Source organism: Achroia grisella, unplaced genomic scaffold (assembly GCF_030625045.1).
Source record: "Achroia grisella isolate CSIRO2021 unplaced genomic scaffold, CSIRO_AGI_Agris_v1 utg702, whole genome shotgun sequence".
Classification (NCBI taxonomy): domain Eukaryota; kingdom Metazoa; phylum Arthropoda; class Insecta; order Lepidoptera; family Pyralidae; genus Achroia; species Achroia grisella.
The window spans coordinates 1,463,178-1,487,804 of record NW_026712999.1 but is presented as its reverse complement, the minus strand read 5'-3'; the positions used below and the strand labels follow the sequence as shown (position 1 = coordinate 1,487,804).

The window sequence follows — 24,627 nt, the reverse complement described above, 5'->3', positions numbered from 1 at the left end:
ATTATTAAAAATAAAATGGATCTTTTATACGATTGCAATGGCAAGAAAGCTAACGCCTCACGTGATGGTAAGTGGTAGATATATACCTACATGAGTAGTATGATACCTCACCTTATTCCGTCTGTGATAACATTTCTGCTCTGCCAATCCGGAGAACTAATATGTCATTACTCTTCATTACATAGTATAAAATAAAGTCGCTGTCGCTGTCTCTCCGTCCCTACGTATGCTTAAATCTTTAAAACTACGCAACGGATTTTGAAGCGGTTTTTTTAAATAGATAGAGTGATTCAAGAGGAAGGTTTATATATATAATACATGTACACCCGTGGAAACCGAGGAAAGTAGTCAGTACTTAATAATTTCCCTGCTTTATCACACCCTATAACCGAAACACTACAAAGTCAAAGCTTAGTAGTTGAAATAAAAAACAGGTGACACTGAGGTACGCACGCAAGCATCTACTTACAAAATCTATCTCGGTAAAAGTCAGACGTAAATAAGACTACGTCGTGCATTATCCAAATTAATTACTGGATTTTTGTGTTATTACGGCGAAATTAATTATGTGAAGCAACTAAAGTGTAATTCAGCTTTGATAGCAAAAATCTCATATTTGTTCTGTGCAGAATAAATTGTTAACAGGAAATTCTTAATGTACACGTTCATTCAGATTAAATGTATTTTATGATGCATTAATTATTTATTTGTGGCATATGATGGCAGATTCTTATCTAAGAGGAAATGCCACTATCATTACATAGTCGCTGTCGCTGTCTGTCCGCCCCTTGTAAGCTTAAATCTTTAAAAGTACGCAATGAATTTTGATGCCGTTTTTCTTAATAGATACAGTGTTTCAAGAGGAAGGTTTACATGTATGATATATATATATGCATAATACATGTACACCCGTGCGAAGCCGGGGCGAGTAGATAGTTTATCATAAAATTAAGTAGACACCTTCTTGTGATCACTGCATGTTAGCTGTTAGCAGGCAATGACGATACCAAATTTAAGAAATATAATTAGGGATATATAAGTAGTTATCGTATCCGATTGTATATCAGCAGCCTTAGAGTAGAATGAGATTATGTTAAAAGAATCAGAATGTAAAAATGTAGGTGCGGTCCAACGCTGTAGTAATATTTTTGTCATTTCTATTTCTTTTTAAATTATTACCTATATTTGAAGTCATTATTACTTTTTTTATTAATATATGTATGATAGAAATCCGTTTTTATTTTTTTATTAGCCATTATTTTCCTTTATTTTCTTGTCACAGTTAACTCTTGATAAGACATTATTAGTCTACAGATATCACACCGGTCAAGTGCATGGTTTTATTTCAAATTTTCCTTTGTTTCTCAAAGCAAAAGCACATTGTACTAGTATCTGTATTTGTGCTTTGTTTTTGTTATCACCTTTTATAATCTCCAGTGGATGAAAAGAAGTGGTGACAGTGCAGTAATATGTGTTGGATGAAAATTACACAGTAATATAATGGTGTTATTACATAGAGGATTTTTTTATAGTTTGTTTCTAAAGAATATAATCCAAAAATTTGCGACTCATTTTTAAAAACTTTTTACCTATTCAAAGCATTGTTTGCGAGTAACATTTTTTTATAATATATATACCTATATTTATAAATATACAATAATTGTGCCTGTGCCAAGTTAAGTTTTGAATTAAGAGTAATATTATAAAGAGCAAATATTTCTGTTTGTGTAAGTTTGTAACGAATAATGTATTAGTGTGTATATTTGCATTGAATAAGCTCCGACTGGACTAATTTCCTCCATACCTCATAATTTCATTACTGCATCTCAACAAATATTCAATCGAAATAAATCTTACAAAGTACTAGATGGAAATAAGAAACGCAGACAACATTGAACAAAGTTTAACTCAGTTAAACATAACTTTAGATATATATATATAGATACAGATAGTTAGTTTGTTTACAACAAATTCAACTAGTTTAGTGGTTGTCACAGTTGCAACATAATGTACGTCCGTGACCTACATTTATGTCATTTGCCTTTAGTATTAGAGGACGCAGGTACATAATACGAATAGTAACAAAGAAGGACGTGCTAGATTATTGACTCAAGAGAGGATAAGACGTTAAGACTGTTCAGAGGATATGAGAAACTCCCAACTATTATTATAGAATGGAAGAATAAAAAAACACAATGATATTTGCCGTTTATGTCTGCTCTGGAAGGACCATTTTAGCTATCCAAAGTAGCTTCTTTATAAGCTATGTTTTGGTTAATTAATAATAATAATTAAATCTCTGGACAATTCATGTAAGATAGCGTCTTAGTCCCAAGCAAAGCAGAGCCTGTATTTAAGACAACTGACAGAAATATTTAAGTACATTTTGAATTGTAAATACGTACATAAATAGAAAAATATCCAGACTAATACAAACAGATATACCCATAAATACAAGTGTGCGTACGAGTGTAAATATCAATGGATAAATATATAAATACATTACATACAAGAGTTTATTTATCTACATACACTATTAAAGTTCAAATACATGAATAAAAAATTCAATGCCGCAGATTCACTTTCATCAAGCTGTCATTATCATCGCCAGCTGATCGTGCATGTTCAAACTGTGAACGTCATTGACATACATTATGTTATCATTTGATGTAACGGTAGTGTTACGCTCTTTGACAGAATAATATAGCAGGTAACGTACAGTCCGGCCGCTCAGAGTTTGCGTTTCTGATAGGTCGGTATCGAATGGACGATGAAGTTCTAAGGAACTGGAATACGATTTGACAAAGTTTTCAATATGTTTTATTTGCCTTATAACGAGTGATAATAATAAAAAAATATTAATTATTCCAAGTTTGAATAAACGATTTTGGGCAAAAATTATTAACTGTTAACTACTTAATAAATATAAAAACAATAGTTTTAAAAGTTAACCTACATAAAACTGCGCTGTTTCAAGGTTATATCAACTGTTTGTTTTTGTAGTGATAAAATTTTTGGATTCAATCCCGACCTGTCAGAAACGCATACTCTGAGCGGCCGGACTTTAATATAGCAGGTAACGTAATACTGATTTTCAAATGGGTCCTCAGTATAGAGTTATTCTTTTAAAAGAAATATAAATAAATTGACACGAATTTATTTGAAAAAAATATAAAAATCTTCAAATCAAATTTTACTATATATTATTTTTTTTGTTACGAATAATCCATACATATAACAAGGACCGTCCTTGTTGTACATTTTTTTATAACAAAAGGACCACATTTTGTTATAAAAAATAGACAAAACCACGTAAGTAACGACGAGTATACGAGAGTTTTAATTTGTTTCTTTAATATTGTAAATTAATATTAAATAATTTATAAGTAATACTTCAAGTTTTACCAGAATATATATTACAAGGTAATATGACATATGTAGTTACAAATATTTTTCTAGAAAGAAGAAATACTATAATAAAATACACGTAAACACTTATCAATTTGTCAATGAAGATGTTACAGATAATTATAACATTGTTAGTCTTTCTACATCTTGTAATGTTATAAATTGAAAGATAAGTAGGTGTAGTTAACACGGACTATAAAATTAAATATGTCACAACAGTAGAGCAATAAATTTTACATGTTCTAGTATTGTGGGGTTTACAATCGTACGAGAACAAGTAAATATAGGGCGAGCGCAATAGATCTTCCAAGGTTGCAGTTCAACAGGTCTATAACACCTGGCGATAGCTTAAATATTCTAATAAATAAAAACAGGAAAGTGATAATAGATTCTATGGTGACTAATATTACAAATGTTGAAGTTAGTTTGCTTACAACGTTTTCATGATTTAGTACCTTAATTTATCTTTACGATGATATCACAATTTCTTTTAAATATAGGTAGTAGTCTATAAAATGATTGCGGATAATGAAACATAATCATTGTAGTCTTTGGGGACTTAAATTAGAAATATTATATGAAGTTAAAATATAATAATAATAAAAATAAACAATTTTTTTCTTGTTTGAAAATACAATAAAAAGTAACCCGCCCAATGTTCTGTGAAGTGTTTTTGTTATAGCTAGTAGAGCGACTATGGCTTAAAGGCCTAAGAGAAAGTATAATATTTTTAATTAATTGGCAAAAGAATATTATATTATTAAATTATACTTTTATATTCTTCACGAAATTTAATTCTATCAAATGTTTAAATATTGATTTCCTTCAGTTAAATAAAAAAGTAACAATAAAATATCAAACGTTCCATAAAAAAAAATTTTTGTTCGCAGGGTTATCAAAGTTATAAGGTACATGTTATTACATTATACGTAGAATATTATTAATTGAATACAAATTCTAGAATACGAATCTGGCAGGTTTAATATTAATATCGATTTCAATCGAAACAAGTTTTTACTGTTCTCGTGAAACGTAATCAACTCCAACCGAATAAATCGACAACAATGTCGGTTAATTCTCTCATTGACCGCGAAAGATGCAATTAATAATTTCTCAATATAAAATTAAAGAGAATAAAAAGGTACTATCAAAGATACTATCAAATTTCAGTACTAAACGGCCCATTAGATTGGGCCGTTTAGTACTGAAATTTGATTCCAATGTAGACTAACTGGCCGTTTAGCGGAACTCGAACTTACGTCACAAATAGGTACTTTTCGTGTCATCTAAATCACGTGACCGGTTATACATCTGTTCTTACCATATTATGAACTGATTGCTAATCGTGTTATTTTTTATTGCCTCTTTTATTTCTTGGTTTAAGGGAATCCCGCTAAGTTAGGGATATAGTTGTAAATTATACATATAAAGGAATATCACCGTTGTTGTTTATTATGGCCCGAATAAAAAACAGTGGAACTTTTTATCAATTGATGGCATGCAGATTAGTAATATAAATTATATCTTTCATACCTTAAATGGCGAACGAAACCGCTAGGGAATTAAAACAATAATAAATTATGAAAGATAAAAATCTTTATATTATTAATAAATGTAACAAAACATGAGTCTATAGAAACAAGATTGATTTTATCAACATGAAAAGAAACAAACAAAAAAAGATTATACATAGACAATACATAAGGAGTTTATTTTTTACACGATATGTATAGGGTTCTAGTTATAAGGGTTCTAGTTCCACTATATGTTATAGTAAAAAACGGTATTCATGTAATAACATACAAAAAAATAATTAGGGGTAAATATTAATGTATGCATATAATTCTGCAAGGAAGCACGTTACTGTTTAGACCATAAACTCTACTGATATTGATACTCTACATATAAACTCTACTACTATTTAAATGGCAGGATCTAACACTAATCACAACAATAGCCTAGACGGCTATTGTTGTGATTAGTGTAGATACGTATATACGGCACCGATAGTAGATACGGCACCGAATTCACTCTATATTTTTAATCAATCTTGGTCTACTGAACGTTTAGAAACTACCAGTAAGTGAAATTCAAACCGTAAACATAAATTTTACAACCAAACAAACGTGAAGTGTTTGTTATCTCAGAACTTTTTACTACGTAAGCTGATTTCAATGATTCTTTTTTATTTGAAGGGAGGTACTTCCCATTTGGTCCCATATAGCTTTAATAAATATCTCACGAGTAGTTTTCGAGTTATCTTTAACAATACGATTGAAGTAGTTTTTTTCGTGGCCTGAACACGGTACTATAGAGTACTGACGCATATGAATTAGTTAACAAAATGTTTTATGGTCAACACCTACTTATTATTTATATAGATTCTTAAATAAAATATTAGTCAACATTATGGGGAATTACAGACTGTAAAACAACTATAACTACTTATGGAATTGTCTCCGTTATTTGATGTCCAACACTACAATCTTTAAATGGATATGAGAAATATTTTCCTCAATTAGTCATTAACTAATTTAGTGAGTATCTTCGATCGAGTGGAATTTTAATATACCCAGGAATGTCTAAAACGGTCGCCTTTGTTTTGCTATGATATCTAAAATTACAGGATACATAGCTTAATCCTTAAAAGAATTAATATATAAATGTATTTGTGTAATCTATAATGTGAATTCATTTCCTTTTTATATAAATGGAGTAGATAGATAGATAATTGATTTATTGCCAACATAACACAAATAATACGATTTACAATAAGACACAAAATAAGAAATAAATAATAATATAGAAGTTGGCAATAGGAGCTGCCTCACCTGTTGCTGATATAAGCACAACCTTAATGAGGTACACCTATACAGCTCTGGTTTTCAGGAATTACAGGCCCCATTACTCATAAAAAAAAACTAAGATGCGGGTTTTTTACTAGATACATATAATTTAAACACCAAAAATATATATTAAATAAGATCTAGGATACACAAATATAAATATATATAAAATGAACTACAATATTCAATGCTCACAAAAACCAAAATCAGTTACAATAACAGTATCAAAAAGAAAAAAAAAAATACAAAATAAAAAGAAAAACCAATCCGTGTCACCGCTCATAATCACAGTATGTAATAATATATACGAGTATAAGCCCATAGACACCCATGAGACTATGATACCCGTATGTTATGTTAATATTCAGTTTCTCAATTACTTAAAATTTGTTTTTCCATTAAAACTCTTTTCAATTTACATTTGAAACTAAATTGGGATTTTTTAAGACGAAGTAGTGGGGGGAGATCATTCCAGATCTTTGCTGCAGAGAATCTGAAACCTCCTCTAAAAAATACAGTTTTATGCGCAGTCAATGCCATTTTGTCTGTATGTTTGCTTCTATTGTTCCGACTATGCTCATCTTTCATCCACGTAATTTTATCATACAAATATTCCGGTATTCCTTTGTGTACGACTTTAGGTATAAGACTTGCTAAATGTAGTTCTCTACGATAAGACATCTTCAATATACCTTTATCAATAGCAAGCAGGAAAGGGGTTTGCTACTAATGTGGAGTAATAAACCCAATGCTAACTATGCGCCACATCAGGTTACCTCCACGCGGTTCCCCCCGGAAACCATTGTGATATATTCCTGATAATTTACTACGGTGGATTAACTAACCTGATCTCATGTTCATTTTATCAACCTTCACTAGTGACTCGCCAACTCGCTAACTCGTAAACCATTAGCTCTAGCGGATGTAACATTCTATTATTATCAATAATAATAACCAAACAGATTTACTACTTGATGAATAGTAGCAACACTAGAAATATATAATAGACTGATCCCTGTAGAGTCTTTTATGTGTTACGATATCTGATGACTGAGTTTCCATGCTTCCCTGTACATTACAGAATACCTTATCTCATCCATTACTTTATTTTTAATTTTGTAATATTTTAGGATTATACCTATTTTTTGTTTATGTTCGGATAAAAGATGGTATTCTGCGCGGAGACTAAATAATAGGATAAAGGCAAGACAATGATAATGATGATTCGGTATCCTAAAAGATTTACGGTATTATATGCCTACCTAGTTATGTGAATTCATTCAATTATGTCACCTGCTTGTAAAATTGTCGGGAAAAATAAAAAAAAAACTCTTTATTAACTGGATTTTCTTAGTTTATAGTTTATACAGAGATAAAGTCAGACTTTAAACTAAAGTACTTTAAGCTTTATTTTTATTTAGTGTCAGTTGTGTGTGATATGCTGTACTACAGCATATCACAACTAAATATTGACCACAAAAATAAAATTATCCTGATAAATATTATACATAGAATGGTAGTAATAAAAAAATTCAAAACAGAAGACAATAAAAAAAAATATAAAGGATAGCTGGAAAAAGCGGTCCTATTGCTACTTTGTGTGGACAAAAGAATTTTATTCGATTTTGGTAGAGTCCTTTTTTTGCAAAAGTATACATACATATGCATACTCGCTACTTGATTACAGACTCCGACTAAATTAGAATAGCTATTTTGAGCTGCGCTAGTGACTTGGTGGAAAATGGAGAATAAACTCCAACGAAAAAGGACGTTAGTATTATTTATGAATGCAGCATCCACCTATAAATGTTTCTTTATATAGACGTAATATTTTTTCCTTCAGGGGTCTGTAAAGCTTTGGAAAATAAATTTTACAGCGAGTTACGGTTTCACATTATGCCGTCAGTCTTAAGGAAAATGGTTATTACTAGTTAACATCAAAATCTAAAGTGGTATTTCGCTTGTTTATATAACTGAAATGGAAAATTAGCTAACTGCCATCAGGTGGATGGTAAATGGTAAGCATCTAGTATATACACGTATAGGACCATGGACATTATGACATCATGTGGCGCCCAACACATGCGTGGCCGTTTTTTGGGACTAAGAAGTTTTACCTCGATAATTTGTAATACCACTGGCGTACCTACACCCCTTTGCTACATTCTTCAGAAACATAGGTTATAAAGTAAGCTGCTTAGCGGCTAAAATAGTAGAGACAGATATCCCCAGACATATGATCTGTACAATGTACCTCTCTGTCGCCTCCCTCCTGCTGCTTTTATATGTTTATTTATTTATTTTTTTGCACACAAAATTCTATACATGGTGGACTTAATGCCGGATGGCTTTCTCTATCAGTCAACCGTCGCGTTAATCAGAGATAGTATGGCGGTGTAATTTTACAAGTATTAAATAGGTTAATACAGAATAAATATACTTCTAAAATAAGCTTAATAATTATCATACAAATTAAATGTAATATTAAACTATAATAAATATGTTGTACTAGCTGTGCCCGCCATTTCACTCGCATGAAATTTATAGCCTATATGTTATTCTGATGTATAAGCTATATTACTGTAAAGTTTCATAAAAATCCTTTCAGTAGTTTTTGCATGATTATTTTCGTTTATAATTTTAGTAAGATAATGCAATATTATGTTTCTTGTTACAGATTTACCAAGATGTACATCAATAGTAGTAGTGTGAGTAACGCCGTATGTACAGCGCTCTTAGTTATATTAATAAGTAAGTACTTATTTACTACCTATTTTTCATACCTCTCATTTCATATTAAATTCATTAGGAATTCTAAAAATCTTCCTTTAAATACTGAACGTTTACTATGCTTGTAATTTAAGTACATATGTATCATTGTTAAAAGCTCTTACGTGAGTAATGCGAGTATTGCGTATATCTTAGTTATAAATTTTTGACAGTCCGGTGCTCAAGATCGAGTCAGTAGTACATCATATCGTAGCATACTTTTCTGCTGTTTTAATTAAATTATAGAGATATTATTTAAATAATAATACAGTGCGGTTTCAGAGAAGTTACTTTTCGCGTACACTTCAATTGTAAATGAACTACTTGCCGTGGTTTTCTCGAGAGACTACAGGATGGAGTTTTTCAAGAAGGGTTATATTAAGGTTTCTTAAGTGTAGGCAATGCACACGTGACAGCCTTGTGTTTCAGGCGTCCATAGGGTACGGTAATACAATCAAATAGGCCGTATGCTTATTTGCCACCTATGTATAATAGTATAAAATATATATATATAAATAAATATGATTGGTCGGGAACTCTTTACCTATTTATTGTAACCGGACAAAACGCAACAGTTATATCGGATATATTAATATCTAAGAAGTCGATATTTAATTATTTAATAGAAAACAATACAGGATCTGACAGCATCAGCTAATATAATTATATTACTCATAATAGGATTTCCTATTTCGTCAATAAATGTACAGTATTCATAATGTATGCATACGTACTGGTTTCCATGCATACCTATGTCTATGGAGATTTAATGATTTGGATTTTACTGGAATAAATTAATATTTTCAATTAATCTAATTAAGTCAGTGACTCAGCAAACTTACCTTCATATATAATAATTTGTGTTATATTATATCGTTATCGTCGGTTTGTAAAAGTATTTCTTAAAAAAATGATGGAAAACTTGTTTAGTCCGATATAAAAGAGATCTTTTATATCGGACTAAATAAGTTTTCCTTTGATCAAGTGAGCCGCGGGTAAAGAGTAGTATATGATAAAAAATAATGGAATATTATTCCAAACAAACAATGCAAGGGATATTCATATTATGTAAAATATAGGAATTGTTCTAAGCGGCATCGTGTAAATTTACATTTAATTCGCCTAGTTAATCTTATAAATTTTTCTATTTATAACTAATTATATTTGTGGCATTAACACATAAGGAGACCATTTTTAACATAGGTTTTAATTTTACCGCCTTCCTTCATATAATCGTGGGTTCGATTCTTCATGCGATACAAAGTTTATATGAGTGATTTGTATATGGTACATATTATATCTACAAAAATGTACTTAAGTGTTTCTATGAGTTATACCGAACTCATACATTATATTCATACTTATCATAATACATTTTGAACATTTTAATTAAAAACAATAATCTAATCTTTTTATATACATACATACTATACAATATTTCTTTTAAATATACTGGTAAATGCATTTTTTATTCATAGTAATTTTAAAAAAATCTGATTATATATACCTAACTACATATATACTTTCCAATTAATTGATAGACACGTTTATTTTATCTCATACATTATACATGATATAGAACATAAGGGCCTAAGTAAACACAGAATGAAGTTAATTTGAGAGGACTCCATAAGGGGCACTCTAAGGGGTTTTAAGGAAAATACGTATCACGGGAAATCCCTTGAAAAGAACCGTTAAGTGTTTTAACCCCGCATTGCGACCAAACAGGTAAAGATGTACCTTTGAGTTGACTGCATAGAAATTTTTATTCAAATACGAATATAGTATTTTAGACAGCGTCGGTGGTCTAGAAGTTTAGCAAACCGCTTCACTTCCGATGGTCGCGGCTTCGATTCCTCGTATGAAGCAAATATCTGTATTCATGAGTATGATTGTTTGTATCGATCTAGGTGTTTTTACTTAGATTTTTTTGTAAATATACATAATATTTACAAAAAAATCTAAGTATTGATATCAATTGTCTTTGTACCCATAACACAAGAACTGCTTAACGTGAGACTAGATGGCGCTGTGTTAATTGTCCATATTTATATGTTATAGGTTATTTATTTTACTAAACAGGTATCATATACCATTGAAGTATGTATTATAATCATAATGGCAAGCTCGGGGAAATCGTTTGGTTCATACAGAAGATATTCAGGTTTACATTAAGGATCCGCAAGTTTTAACATCTTGAGTGAATATTGGTATGGAGCTTATTCCACAACCAGCCACTATGTTAGTTATAAATAGAAAAAAAATGTCTTCTTTATAGATATATATATATATATATATTAGAAAGGTTTTTGAGTTTTGCAAGTTTCCTTCAAATTAAAAAGTTGCATCAATGAAAAGACAAAGCAGTTCAATAGCTAAAGTAGTATTTATTAGATCTTCTATATTTTCATAATCTTATAAGACTGTAAAAGTATTGTCGTTGGGTTATATTAGTTTTTACTTTATGTTTGTTTGTATTCCTTAGCGCGATATTTAACGAGATCAGTACTCCAGTTGTTTAGCATTCTAACAATAAAATAAATGAAAATTCGAGAATAGATTTTAAAACATACTGAGCCAAGTCAATATAGAAAATTTACTTTACAAATTGTCAATTGAGAATCAAATAACAAGCAACGTGTCTATCATTGGGCCCGTGGAGTTCGTCTTTTACTAATACATTGAGTTCGCATCTGATCCGCATTAGAATAGGTATGCCTACAATGGAATTTACTACTGAGTACTAGATATGTCGAGATAAAGACAGGAGATTCTGGTACGCATACAATTGAGTCGTGTGTCAGGCACGCACTGGATCCTAGCGAGAGCGGATTGTGTGTTCAATGGATTGAATAATATTACTATGGTGATGACTGACTGATCTTGATACTTTAGTAATAATAATATAGGAAAACATTCGTATAACATTAGAACAAACCTGAGTATTTAAGCGATTTACTATTGTGCCTGACTATGTTACAAACATTTGATTTCATGAGTAGATAAATCTGTTTATGGTATATATTTAAACATATATATAAATATTCAACATTGTTGTCCATCTTGGCCGTGATATGAAAATAATGACTTTATGTTAGAAAATTATAAAGCAACTGTGGTTATGAAGCAATATTTTACATCAGAAATAATAGTGAAGTTGAACAATGTATGTAACAATTATTTAGAGTATTAAAAATACTAGTTATCCGCGTATTCATCTGTTTTTGTCAAAAACTTTTATTTCTTATTCATTAATTTCCATTTTGTTTTGAGACAATTTAAATATGTATGTTCTTGTGATACATATATTCGTGATATATGTCTGCTATATATTAAATTTGCATTGATATATGTAAATAAATAAATATTTTATTTGAGAATCATATGTTCAAAACATATGAATTCAGTAGTTTTAGTTTAGCGTTGAGTCAATTACGTACCTCTATAAAACGATTACTATAGGTTTTTATACAGTTACTACAACAGTTGACAGCAAATAATTGAAACAAAATAAGATAGATAACTCGTGGTGTCAGAATCGTGCTTAAACTGTTTACCGGTATCTATAAATGCTATTGCAATGAGAGTTTAATGATTAGACCACTAGCGCTGAAACGTGATCTTGTACATAATGAGACAAGTCCATTTACAGCGCTGATAAACCACGAATTGGCAATTAACATTTGAAGTTCATCATTATCGAAATATCTCCTTCACATTTAACGTCAAGATTCTTTATAAATCTATTTATGAGCTCCTGATGTATTATCACTAGTACTCGTAGTGCACGTGATTTCTTCCGTACAAGCGGAAGAAATCTATTAACAACAGAAAAAAGCAATTATTGCATAATATACGACAAAATTGATATTTATTGAATATTATTAATACATTAATTAATAAAAACAGATAGCAGGTAATAAACATTAACAAGAAATAATTACAAATTTGCTCCTTCAGTATTTTGATAAGGTTTAGTATGTTTTGTTGGATAAATTCAATGAAATAGATAACTGCATTATTTATAATTATAATTATCAAGACTGTTTGTGTAGCGTAGGCTCAGGTAAAGATGAATAGTACGATTAGTCGAGCAAGTCAGTACAGGGTTGATTGGTGTCGCGACATTTGTTGCGCGACAGTAGCGCGATTGAATGAGCCATATTAATAGCGTTTATTTTAGAATTGAATCATTCGTAAAATGATAGACTAAGCAAAAAGTTGTCTGCGAGGATACATGATTCTAACCTATTTCAGCCACTATGCAGCTTGCTTTGTAAGCTTTATTTCAGTTGTAGAGTTCAGGTTAAGCAGTTAAATTAAAGTAAATGGAGGCATAACGAAAGTTCTCGATGATGGGAATACATGAGTACTATTACGACGATTACATGGTAACATGGCATCGATTGCCACAAGCTCGGTTATCATTCGAATTAAAAAAAAGACTATAGTACATATATATTTTGTACTATATTTTTACTACGTTATAATTTATAAAATTCTAGCCTTTAACCCGCGGCCTCGCTGGCTTTAATGTTGATTTTGTCAACATTAATTATAAATAGTAATTATGTAAATCTCGATAAATATCGGACGACGCAGTAAAAAGTTTCATCCAAAACATGGTTCGCTTTGTCACATTTTTATTAGTTACCAATGAATATACCTAGTTCATTTTATATTCTTCGACACCCACACAGTGAATCCCGAACAAATATTTGAACAGGTTTAATTTTGGGTTTATTTCTGCATACAAAAATTTGTTACGTTGTCATGAAATAAAGTGCGGGGGAGGAAGGCTATGTTTTTTTTTCAATTTCCCAAATCATTTTCATTTCAATCAGTTTTGTTATGTCGTAATGACAAATCAAACTACAAGGCTTACTTTTACATTTCAAGTCATTTCGAATCCCCTTGTATATCACATCAAAGATAAGTCTCAGCATATTTTACAAAGAGCCGATCACAGTGGTAATAAAATTAGTACGTAGCGGAAAGTCGACCGTATACTGACTTAAGAAAAATAATATAAATTAACTAACTGACTCGGCAATTAATATCGCCATTAAAAAATGGAAGCTGATGATGAAGGGCAAAAATTTTGGGTTTTAATGCCGAAAGAAATAAATTAATAAAACTTTTGTCCATAAATAAAATAAAAATTTAGGAGTTAACCATTCTTATTATATCAGGGGCATAAAAAACAGTTTACATTGTATTTTTAGAGCTACGGAATATACACATAAAATTTCATAACAATCGGTTAAGCCTTTTCGGAATATTGATACAAACAATATTACACGACAATTTTATATATTAGAAGATATATTATTCGTGAATAGGTATATAATGTTTTTCAGCAACAACAACAGTAATATCGGCAAAATATAAATCTTCTTCAATACTAAGTTGCAACAGAGTCACGATTTATGTGGATTAAAGCGATTTCCCTTTAAGCGTATGTTAACTGGCAATACACACGAAATATTTAATCTGTAAACATTAATTTATTCAGGAAATATTAACTGTATAACTCGCCGGTGCACATACGCGGAATGTTTCATAAATCCTTCATTAAGTTCCATTAATTAGAGTACACCACTTTTGGGCTTAATGTAATGAAGAGATATAACTTCATTACTTATATTTATACTGTGTGCTAGGTATAAAATATTAACGTGACGTATAGCCGTACATACTTTATCTACGTACTAGTGACTCGTCATGGTTTTGTTCAGGTCCTCATAACATTCTGATTATTGCATATTATTGCAAAAAATGTTACTCTGGACTAATAAAATAGTGAAATAATACCATTTTTTGTAAGAACGAAACAGGTTTCTTGAACTTTCCTCAAATAAATTACTAGTGCGTAAGAAGGCTTTTGAGAATACAACTACTCATTTCTTGAAGATTTTAAAATCGCATCCAACTTCTACGGTGTGCTTGCGTATGGCGAAAGGTTTTGGAAAATTACACAGTAGAAGTTTGCCATTCATACAGAAGATAAAGTACGGAATTATATTGTGAGGAGCTTATTATATAATTTTATTTACAAAATTCAATAAGGTGTCTCTCAATTCGCCTGTATTTTATGCCAGAGTTAAATAATAATAATTGATCTAAGAATCAAATTTTATTCAAAATCATCCACACAGATTTAATAAACTCTAAATAGTTCAAATAAAAGCTATAAGAGCTATTAGAGTAAATCCATCAAATAAAAAAAAATATATATAACAGTATTTTAATAAATAAACTCTCAAACAGTTGATAAGAGTTTCAAATATTGGTGATAGCTGTAGAGAAGTTTTGATTAATATCTTAATTCAAGTTTTCGATCAACAATTATTTATTGTTAATCAAAGTTTGAAGTCACGTAATTAATCCTTTAGGGATTTCCGCAACTGTTATATCAGGTAAAATCGAAGTAGCGTGCCGTTAACATAGGTTTGTTAACGATTTGATTTATTGACATAACACTTTTATGTATATTTATAGTTATTGAAAAAAATAAAATAACAAACAAAACGTTAACGTTTTGTAAATATAATTGTTAAAATCACTCGCAAAAACTACATCCTTGATGTTTCATAATTGAATCGATGCGTAAATAAAAAACAGAATAGAAATCGTGCTTTAACTTTGCGTTAAAAACACTTATATATAGATGACGTAAGTACCTCAACTTAAATGAAAAGTACGTTCAGATCATTACTGGATCTTATTCATCATGATTGACAAGGACAAAAAGTAGTCAAATCAATACTATAACAATTAAGAGAGAGAGAAAGCGAGAGAGCAGATTTAGTTATAAGATACCTGTGATATAAGTATCCTGTGAAACTGTATCAATTTGAGATATTTTTTTTACTGTTCAAAAGATAGACTGTTGCAGAACTTTGCAGAACTTTGTAACTACAAAAGCATATATTATTATTATGAATATATGTTCAAAATTCACAAGTAATCATGATCTTGGACTAGTTGTTAATGATAATGTAGGGCATGTACAAATTCATTTTGCATTTATAAATATATATTCTACGAATGTGTACAAATACAAATCTTTCTTCTGCCTGGAAAAGAGTTTTACAGAATTTTAAAAAGTTATAATTTATGTAACACACTTTTCACCAGAAACTTGCATGCAAAACACATGACGTTAACAGTAGATGAGGGTCTAAAATTATTATAAAATTCATATTAGTCTGAAATTAAGTGATTTTTCATTACTTTTATAAACCTCCCGTAAAAAATGGATTTAATCAGGCAGGTGATTTGTGCTTAGCAATTTAAATGAGTTGGACCCTTGAGCGCCACTTTGGGATTCTTAAATATTTTTAGGGTAATAAGTAATTGGCATAATTAACAACTTTTTCACTTTTACTAAAAGTTTGTCCTCTTGTAAATTTGACTAATATATATATATATATATACATTTCTAATGACTAAGAAGTCATATATCTGGAGAGATAGAGCTCTTTAAAAACATAATATACATTAGATAACGTTGACAATAAAAAAAAATGCATTGTAGTATTTATATAATATGTCACTTGTTTCAGGTATCACAGGCATAAACACACAGACTGACATAGTTACAACAACAAATGAACCTCCAGAGCTAACAACACTTGAAGATAATTTTACTCAAACTTACATAAATAACCGACAATCTAGAAAAAATATTGCCAGCCTTGATGATGTCACCATGGATCAAGAAGAAGTAAATGATCCTCCCGAAGTTCACAATGTTAATATACTCTCAGAGAAAATGAGACCAGAAAGCGCTTCAAGAGTAATAATGCCCGTGAATTTTAATAATACAGTTAATAAAATAACGTTTGATGGACAACCAGATACTAGTTTTCCTAGGCATATATCAAAACCAGTGGTTGAAAGAAAACCTAATAAACGAGCCGATATTAGAGCACATGTACAATATGATGAAGTGACTGGTGAACTAATAGGAGGTGAACATCCATGTCACAGAGAATGTAAAGAAGGCGAAGAGCCAATGATTTGTTATTATCATTTTAATTTAGAGTGGTATCAGACCATGAGTAAAGCTTGCTTCAATTGTCCCTACAATATTTCGGACTGTTCGAGACAAGATTGTATTCCTGCGGATGGGATGAATAGACCATTGAATGTCGTTAATAGAAAAATGCCTGGACCGGCTATAGAGGTAAGCTTCCTCATTTTATTCATTATCGCTATATTCAATCTCAAGTATACGATTTTGGTTCCTGATTGAATATTAATTGATTTAACTTGCAAATTTTCTCATTTATCGCTTGGAATATTTCAGGAACAACCAATTACAATATTATATTTTTAGAACATTTTTATAAATCTCTTATATCTCATCTTTAAAAATTTGATAATATCTCATTTATAAGTGGATAATAAGTACATAATTTTATTTATTATCAATTTATTTCCATAAAGTAAAAAGTCGTAAGTAAGTTAAATCTATTTCAGCTGCTAATGGATTAGTTTTGTAAGATATATGTTTTAATCGAAGAGTAAGACAATGTGACAGTGAAATTACAGGACGAAATTTTAGTTCACCGAAATGCCATCATGTCATTGTTTAAAGCACATTATCATTAAAAATTTTTAAAGCAGGTTTATGTATAACGTATACACATTTTCAATATTATTTTTCACATAGAGAGAAGCGAAAGCAAGACAAACAAAGAAACTCCTCAATTTTTGAAAGCCATTACAAAATATTGCTATTAATATGTATTTGAAAGTTTGAATCGAAAACCTTTAATTATTTGCATGCGATCTATTTGCAGCTTTGATCAATATTTCTAATATATTTTATTCATGCACAGTTTAAATTTATAGCGACAATTTTGGCGTTTTAAAATTTTTATACGCGGTTCATGAAAATAAAAGCTCACAGTTCCGTGTCGCATATATTTATGCAAGTTGACGCATTCATTTCGCCTCAAAGTGAGAATTTGTAACGAGATTTTACCACTTTAAACATTTTCATTCCATCCTGACTATGAACTCTGGTTTATTTTGATGTTTAATATTTTTAAGTTAATTTAATACTCTTACAATTATATATTTTAACTGTAGTAGTAATGGTTTCAACGAGTCTTTGTACAAAGTCATCTCATATTTTCAGCTACACCGAAGGGTAAGCAATTTAATGCTAATAATAATATATGTATTCATTATCCTTTTTACAAATGAAAGTCTAAATTGAATAATACACACGACATCACGACAGTTATCGCAGAAAGGGTAGCTGACTACCCTTATATTATGACATTGTCATAATCACATTTCGCTTGGTATGTTGGCATAATAACCCTCCACTACCCCTCCACATCCTCCTTTGAGATTGCGAAAGACCCTATTATTAAATATTATTTTTTTGTAAATATGTACAAAATGTACATAGTATCTGTTTCAAGTATGAGGCTGCTCAGATGAATGAGTTCTCAGAGGTTGCCTGATATCTTATCTTTTCTCTCTCCTGTTATCTTTTCTCTATTTCTTGAATACCATATCCTTTAAGTCGATATAATCTTAGACTCCCCAATCCCTGCACTTGTGCGGTCAGTAACATTACCAGACAACGTTTAACTGTATTTATTTGTTTCCAGATCTGTGAATATGATAGGGTTATAGTGGATGTTGAGAATGACTTGATGACTGAAGGAACCACAGTGCACTGGCATGGGCAACATCAACGAGGATCGCCCTACATGGACGGCACACCCTACGTGACGCAGTGCCCAATATTGCCGGAAACTACATTCAGGTATACTGGTTCACATTTAATATTGTAAATAGGAAAGATTGTTCTTCTTCTATATTAGTAACATCATCCACTGCTGGACATGGGCTTCTCCCAAGGCACACCACTGTACAAGATCTTCAGCTTTTCTCTTCCATTTATTACCCGCCACCTTACGTATCTTTTTGTTCCACCTATATGCGGTAAAGGATAAAAATCCTCAGATATACTTTTATTTGTATGTCATCCATATGTTCCACACCTAAGGTTGCCTTGAAAAAATTGCTTTATGCAATACGGCATTATTGTAGCCTTAGTATACTAATGTGTAGATTTAATATTTATATAACGAAACGTTAAAATTTCGTTTATAATGCAAAAAAAGCATATTCTCTTCTATAAAATACTGGATCCATGTTATAAATTATTTGACCTATAAATTAACAGTGACTTATTGATAAGTTTTACTTACTTACGTAGTGACTTATGGAGCAGCTGAAGTCCAACTACCGCCTGACGGATACGACTTTAGTCTAAGGGCACTGCTAGGGGTTCGGACCTCGGCTCAGGACGTCTTAATTTCGACCTCCACTTGAATTGGATTTTAAGATTTTATAATTTCATTTATCACTTCATTATATTTGTAACGTAAATTATTACATGAATATTCAAAGCAACGTGAGCAAGAGTACACTTATCTCTAAGATCTCTTCCAGCAACCTATTGTTTATCAACGGGTTTAAAAACTTGTAATTTACTGTATTTTTACGTACTTAATTTTTAATTGACAAACAAGAAACTGATATAATTATATGTGCTCTCAACAGATTCCTGTTAAGTTACTTTAACTTTGATCTTGCAGCAACTAATTTACAGTGCTTCATTTATTAATCCCCAATCATTCCGATGCCGATAAACTTGTTCAACCTTGAGACTTTAATGAGTTGCTGAGGAATTTGGAATCAATTATTGTCTCATAGTTGTTATGGCAACACAATATCAATAAATGCACTGTTACGCAATAAGTTCAGCTTGAATTATAATATCGATACTAGGCTTAACGTTATGTTTGATTATTATCTTCTAGCCTAATATTCAACCTCAGTGGTAAAACATTGTAGCAAGAAAGCAAATGAGCATTTTGAATTGTTGATCAGAGTTAAATTCGTAATGATTCATTTAAAAAATTAAATTGAAAATCACATCGGATCCTCAATTAATAAAGTCAAAAGCAAGATATCTACCATTCGGACATAGAGGTTGTTTAAATATGCTGTACCAAGAAATTTACTACTGAGTATTAGATATGCCTAGATATATTCATAATTGAAACAGATACAAATTTAATACTTAATATGTACAGATACCAATTCAACGCAACTCATGCTGGTACACATTTCTGGCACTCGCACTCTGGTATGCAACGGGCTGATGGCGCGGCTGGAGCTTTTATAGTCCGAAAACCCAAGTCACAAGATCCTCACAAAAACTTGTATGATTATGACAGGTGAGTAACACAGACAACAAATTACTTTTTATCTACAAATTCGTTTTCAATAGACATAATATTTTACCGAGGTAGACTTACGAAGTTTGTGAAGTACAAGTTGTTCGCTTGGATATTTCTGTCTGGCCTATTTCAGGCCAAACAACTTGCTTTATAAGTTTAGATTCGATTGAAGGGTGGAGATAAGGCAGTGAAATTATAAGATCTGGAGGCATGTCATCGTAGTCCTCCGCAACGCCAACGCAAGTGTTGAATCACGTTTACAACCTGATTTCAGAGAAACTGTTCGTATATATAGGCGAGAGTTACCATTTAGGTTCTTTACTTTTAAGTAAGTGACTGTCAGGTGCGGCTTAAATGTATTTGCTATTCTAATTATATAAAAAAAGTTAAAGTTCGTGTACGGGTTCAAAGAAATTATCGGTGAGAAATCAGGAAAGGGCATGTTACATTGGTTAGGAATGCCGAAAGGATAGGACCAATGTTTATAATCTTATATATAGGGTCCAGATTAAACTATCTTGATCACTGTTTTCTTTGTAATACCAAAGGCATATCAGATGATGGAATATTCTCCTATCTGTACTAATGGTAAAGTTTTATTGTATATACCCCTAAAATAGCTGATAAAACGAGCAAGTTGTCCATTGTAAGTATAGGTGCATTATTTATATTTTCACATGCTACAGATTAATCGGTAATATTAGTACCTATTATTAGTTTAACATTAGAGGTGACATTACTATTATAACCATATAGTTTTTTTAAAAGAAAACAATTAATATTTCTTATTTAACAACCACAGTTTTTTCGGATCTGAGAAACGTAATTAATTCAATATTTTTTTAAATAATACTCAGAAAGGTATCTGGTAACAGAGATATATTCGTTATTATAGATTTCCAGGAAATGAAAATGTTTATATATATTTTGTAATGTTTAAGTATACAATGCGATGTTGAATACTTTGAATAATTATTATAACACAATTCAGAGAAACGGTAATAGAGAGAAATACGCGCTTTGAAAACTGAAGCTTTGAGTAAAACCTCTTTTTTATTTTACACAGGTTTGACGCCAATTAGCGCCGTATTTGTTCCTCTATGTCTTGTATTATATAACATGTGGTGAGAGGCGAGTTTACTGATCTTTTCTCTATTCTTATAATTAAAGAGAGTAGGAATGAACTACTTTTGCATTAATCATGGTCACTCAATCGCAGTTGCGATCTGAAGTTATGTAATAAACATACCGACTATATACGGATATATGTACTATCGATGTAATTGTTTTTTATGGATGATGGAATAATATACCTGCCAGCGTTTACGCTGGCAAAGCACCAGTGGAGGATGCTAGAGCGTGAGTGGAGATTGCTAGCAATAGAGTCATTTGTCCATATTACTAACACCTCCTCCCCTTTCACCTCCACTGTATACATTTTAAACCGTGAAAAATTTAATCAGGGCTAAATTTTACTAGATGACCCGCGCAAATTCGCCCAATTTGCATCACATTTGACATTTATTATTATATTTCGCATCATTTATATAATGTCGTTTTAAATTAAGGCCTATGTGTTATTAATTTATATTACTTTAAACTTTCATCAAAATCCGTTCGGTAGTTTTTGTGTGAAAAAGTAGTATAATAATAGTAAGATACTTCCACTTGTTCGTGTAGTTAACAATGTAATAGCAGACAGATGGTGGGCGGTGGAGTGGGACATTTGGATCCCTAAATTATGTTTGAGCGCAATGATGGCTGGCTCATTCATTAACCTGAGAAAAAGAAGGCCAACTAAGATAGATTTTCTCTTATCCAACCGTCTATGATATTTAATATATCATCTAAAACTGATTACTTATAACGGGCGCTGATTGTATGGAATTACCACTATGCCCGATTTTGATTACTCTTCTAATTTTATATAATTAATATTATGACTCACTTCGACTGTATTTGTGCAATTGAATCAGAAATAAATTTTATATGAATTTTATTGGATTCCATTTCTCTTATTGTATTCACACAAGATCTCAAAAATGTAATTATGTATATTTTTATGTAATTCTAATTGCTTTATTAAAGCCTGATGCTTTGCAAGATTGTCCATTGGTTTTCTTGACCGAATATAGGAGAGAGAGAGAGAGGTACATTCCAAATGTGCGGTATAAACGATAAATAACTACTAATAACGATAAATAAATATATTGAATCGGTGGTATTCAATTATTATTGTGAGAGAAGAAAATTTTTATTACATATAATAGTTTTTTTGTTATTAATTTATGTTTAACAAAAATATTACACTTTGTTTGACAGTTTTGTAGTAGCATAAGTGACAATAGTTCTATATGATACTTTAATTATGTTTAAAATACTCATTTTACTACTAGAATAAAATATCAATGTATTTATTTGCCAACAAACTGTCAAGCAATTAGGCGAGAACTGTAAAATACATGTAAAACCTGTATAACTTTTATATAATAAATAAAAAAAATATTACATATTTTTATGTGCTTATATTACGTTTAATTTAATAAAACATAATTATTGTTTATGATCTTTTTCAGATCTGAACATGTGATGATTGTGACCGACTGGATACACGAGTTATCAGTGGGCATGTTCACCGATCATCATCATTCGAAAGGTGATAACAAACCGCCCACGTTACTTATAAATGGCGTTGGCAGATTCAAGGTGTTCAATACCACGAATACTATCAAACCTATATATATGAGGGCGGCAACATTTAATGTTGAACAAGTAAGTAGATATATATATATATTTTTTATACTACTATGGTGACAAACAAGCATACGGCCCATCTGATGGTAAACGGTTACCGTAGCCTATGGACGCCTGGGGTATCACGTGCGCGTTGAAAACCCCCATTTCAGTAAAAGAACAGATAATAAACTAAGTAACTCAATCATTTTCCATTTATTATGTTTGCACAACAATAGTTATTCTCTGCACGATCAAAAGTTAACCGACTGGTAAAAAATGCCGGTGCTAAGTCTGCCATTTGTAAATATTTGATTTGATTTATTAGTTATCTAGTCCCAAGCTAAGCAGAGTTCTAATGGGTACTAGATAACTGATATACTAACTTAGGTACCTTTTTTGTAAATACATATATACACAATTTTGAATTCTAAGTAGGTACTTAGAAAACATCAAAAACGACACATATAATCATATTCATGAAAGCAAACGTTTGCACCCTGCGAGGTATAGAATCGTAACTATTGGATCTAAAACTGTGTGCTTAACCGCGAAATCACTGAGGTTGTGTCACATATTTCAACTGTCAAGCAAGTTCTCGGTTTGAACGTAGCGACATATCTCAACACACAAAATCAATTCTATAGAATTGATGTTGTTATAGTGTATTACATCAAATCAACAAGTGGACTATATTTTATATTCAAACATACTATTATTACATATTCAACTAAATTTCATCACTACAATATAGGCATGTGTAACGGAGATAGAGCTCTCACTAGTTTTAATATTAGTCGTATTAAGATAATACCAAATTAAATACTTACTTACGTTTGCATTATTTTAATTCTTTAAGAAATAAAAATAATATATGTCAAATGTACATAAAATAGAAAATAATATTGCATATACAGAAGATTTAATATTCGTCTTCCAGCGCCTAGCGTTTCGGAATAGCAAATAGGCGTGTGAATTTTTCAACGAGCATACGACTGTAAGTTGGACTAAGGGAACAACTACTCAGTATATTTACTATTTATGGCATTTAGGCGACTGTAAAATTGTTATTGTGAATAATGCAATAATAAATGGACGTTCCAATTATCTTCAGGACTCAATACTAAGAGTGTCGTACAAGGATAACTGTAATAGTTTATTTTCATAGCGCAATTTATTGTTATTAGCTTCGGTGGTCTTGCAGTTTAACACACTGCATTACTTTCGATGGTCGCGGGTTCGATTCCTCGCACGGTGCAAACATTTGTATTTATAAGTATGCTTGTTTGTATCGGTTTAGGTATTTATTATATATATATACACGAGTATATATTACGTATGTATTTACAATACATATATAAGTATTTACATCTGTGTCTTATAACACAAGTTCTATTTACCATGGGACTAGATGACGCTGTGTTGTCCAGGGTTATTTATTATTATTATTACTAGTGTTATAAGAGAGTAGTGGCCTAATGGTTGACATTTCGATCACGATCCAAAAAGTCTATGTCCCAAATGGGTCAATTACTGATTAAATTTCCGGTAATAGAAACACTGATAACAAACGTAGTTAATCGGAGTCTTTA

General features: G+C 30.9%; 1 protein-coding gene across 2 annotated transcripts in view; it reads left to right on the top strand.

The window, feature by feature from the left end:
• Positions 1-24,627, top strand: part of LOC131850085 (uncharacterized) — an 80,831-nt gene that overhangs the window by 37,585 nt on the left and 18,619 nt on the right. For both annotated transcript variants that reach the window (XM_059200238.1, XM_059200236.1), the window contains exons 2-6: positions 8,932-9,005; positions 16,592-17,214; positions 18,659-18,816; positions 20,156-20,299; positions 22,879-23,074. In XM_059200238.1, coding sequence (XP_059056221.1) covers positions 8,942-9,005; positions 16,592-17,214; positions 18,659-18,816; positions 20,156-20,299; positions 22,879-23,074 — 1,185 coding nt within the window. In that variant the 5' untranslated portion in view covers positions 8,932-8,941. The remainder of the gene's footprint in view (positions 1-8,931; positions 9,006-16,591; positions 17,215-18,658; positions 18,817-20,155; positions 20,300-22,878; positions 23,075-24,627) is intronic.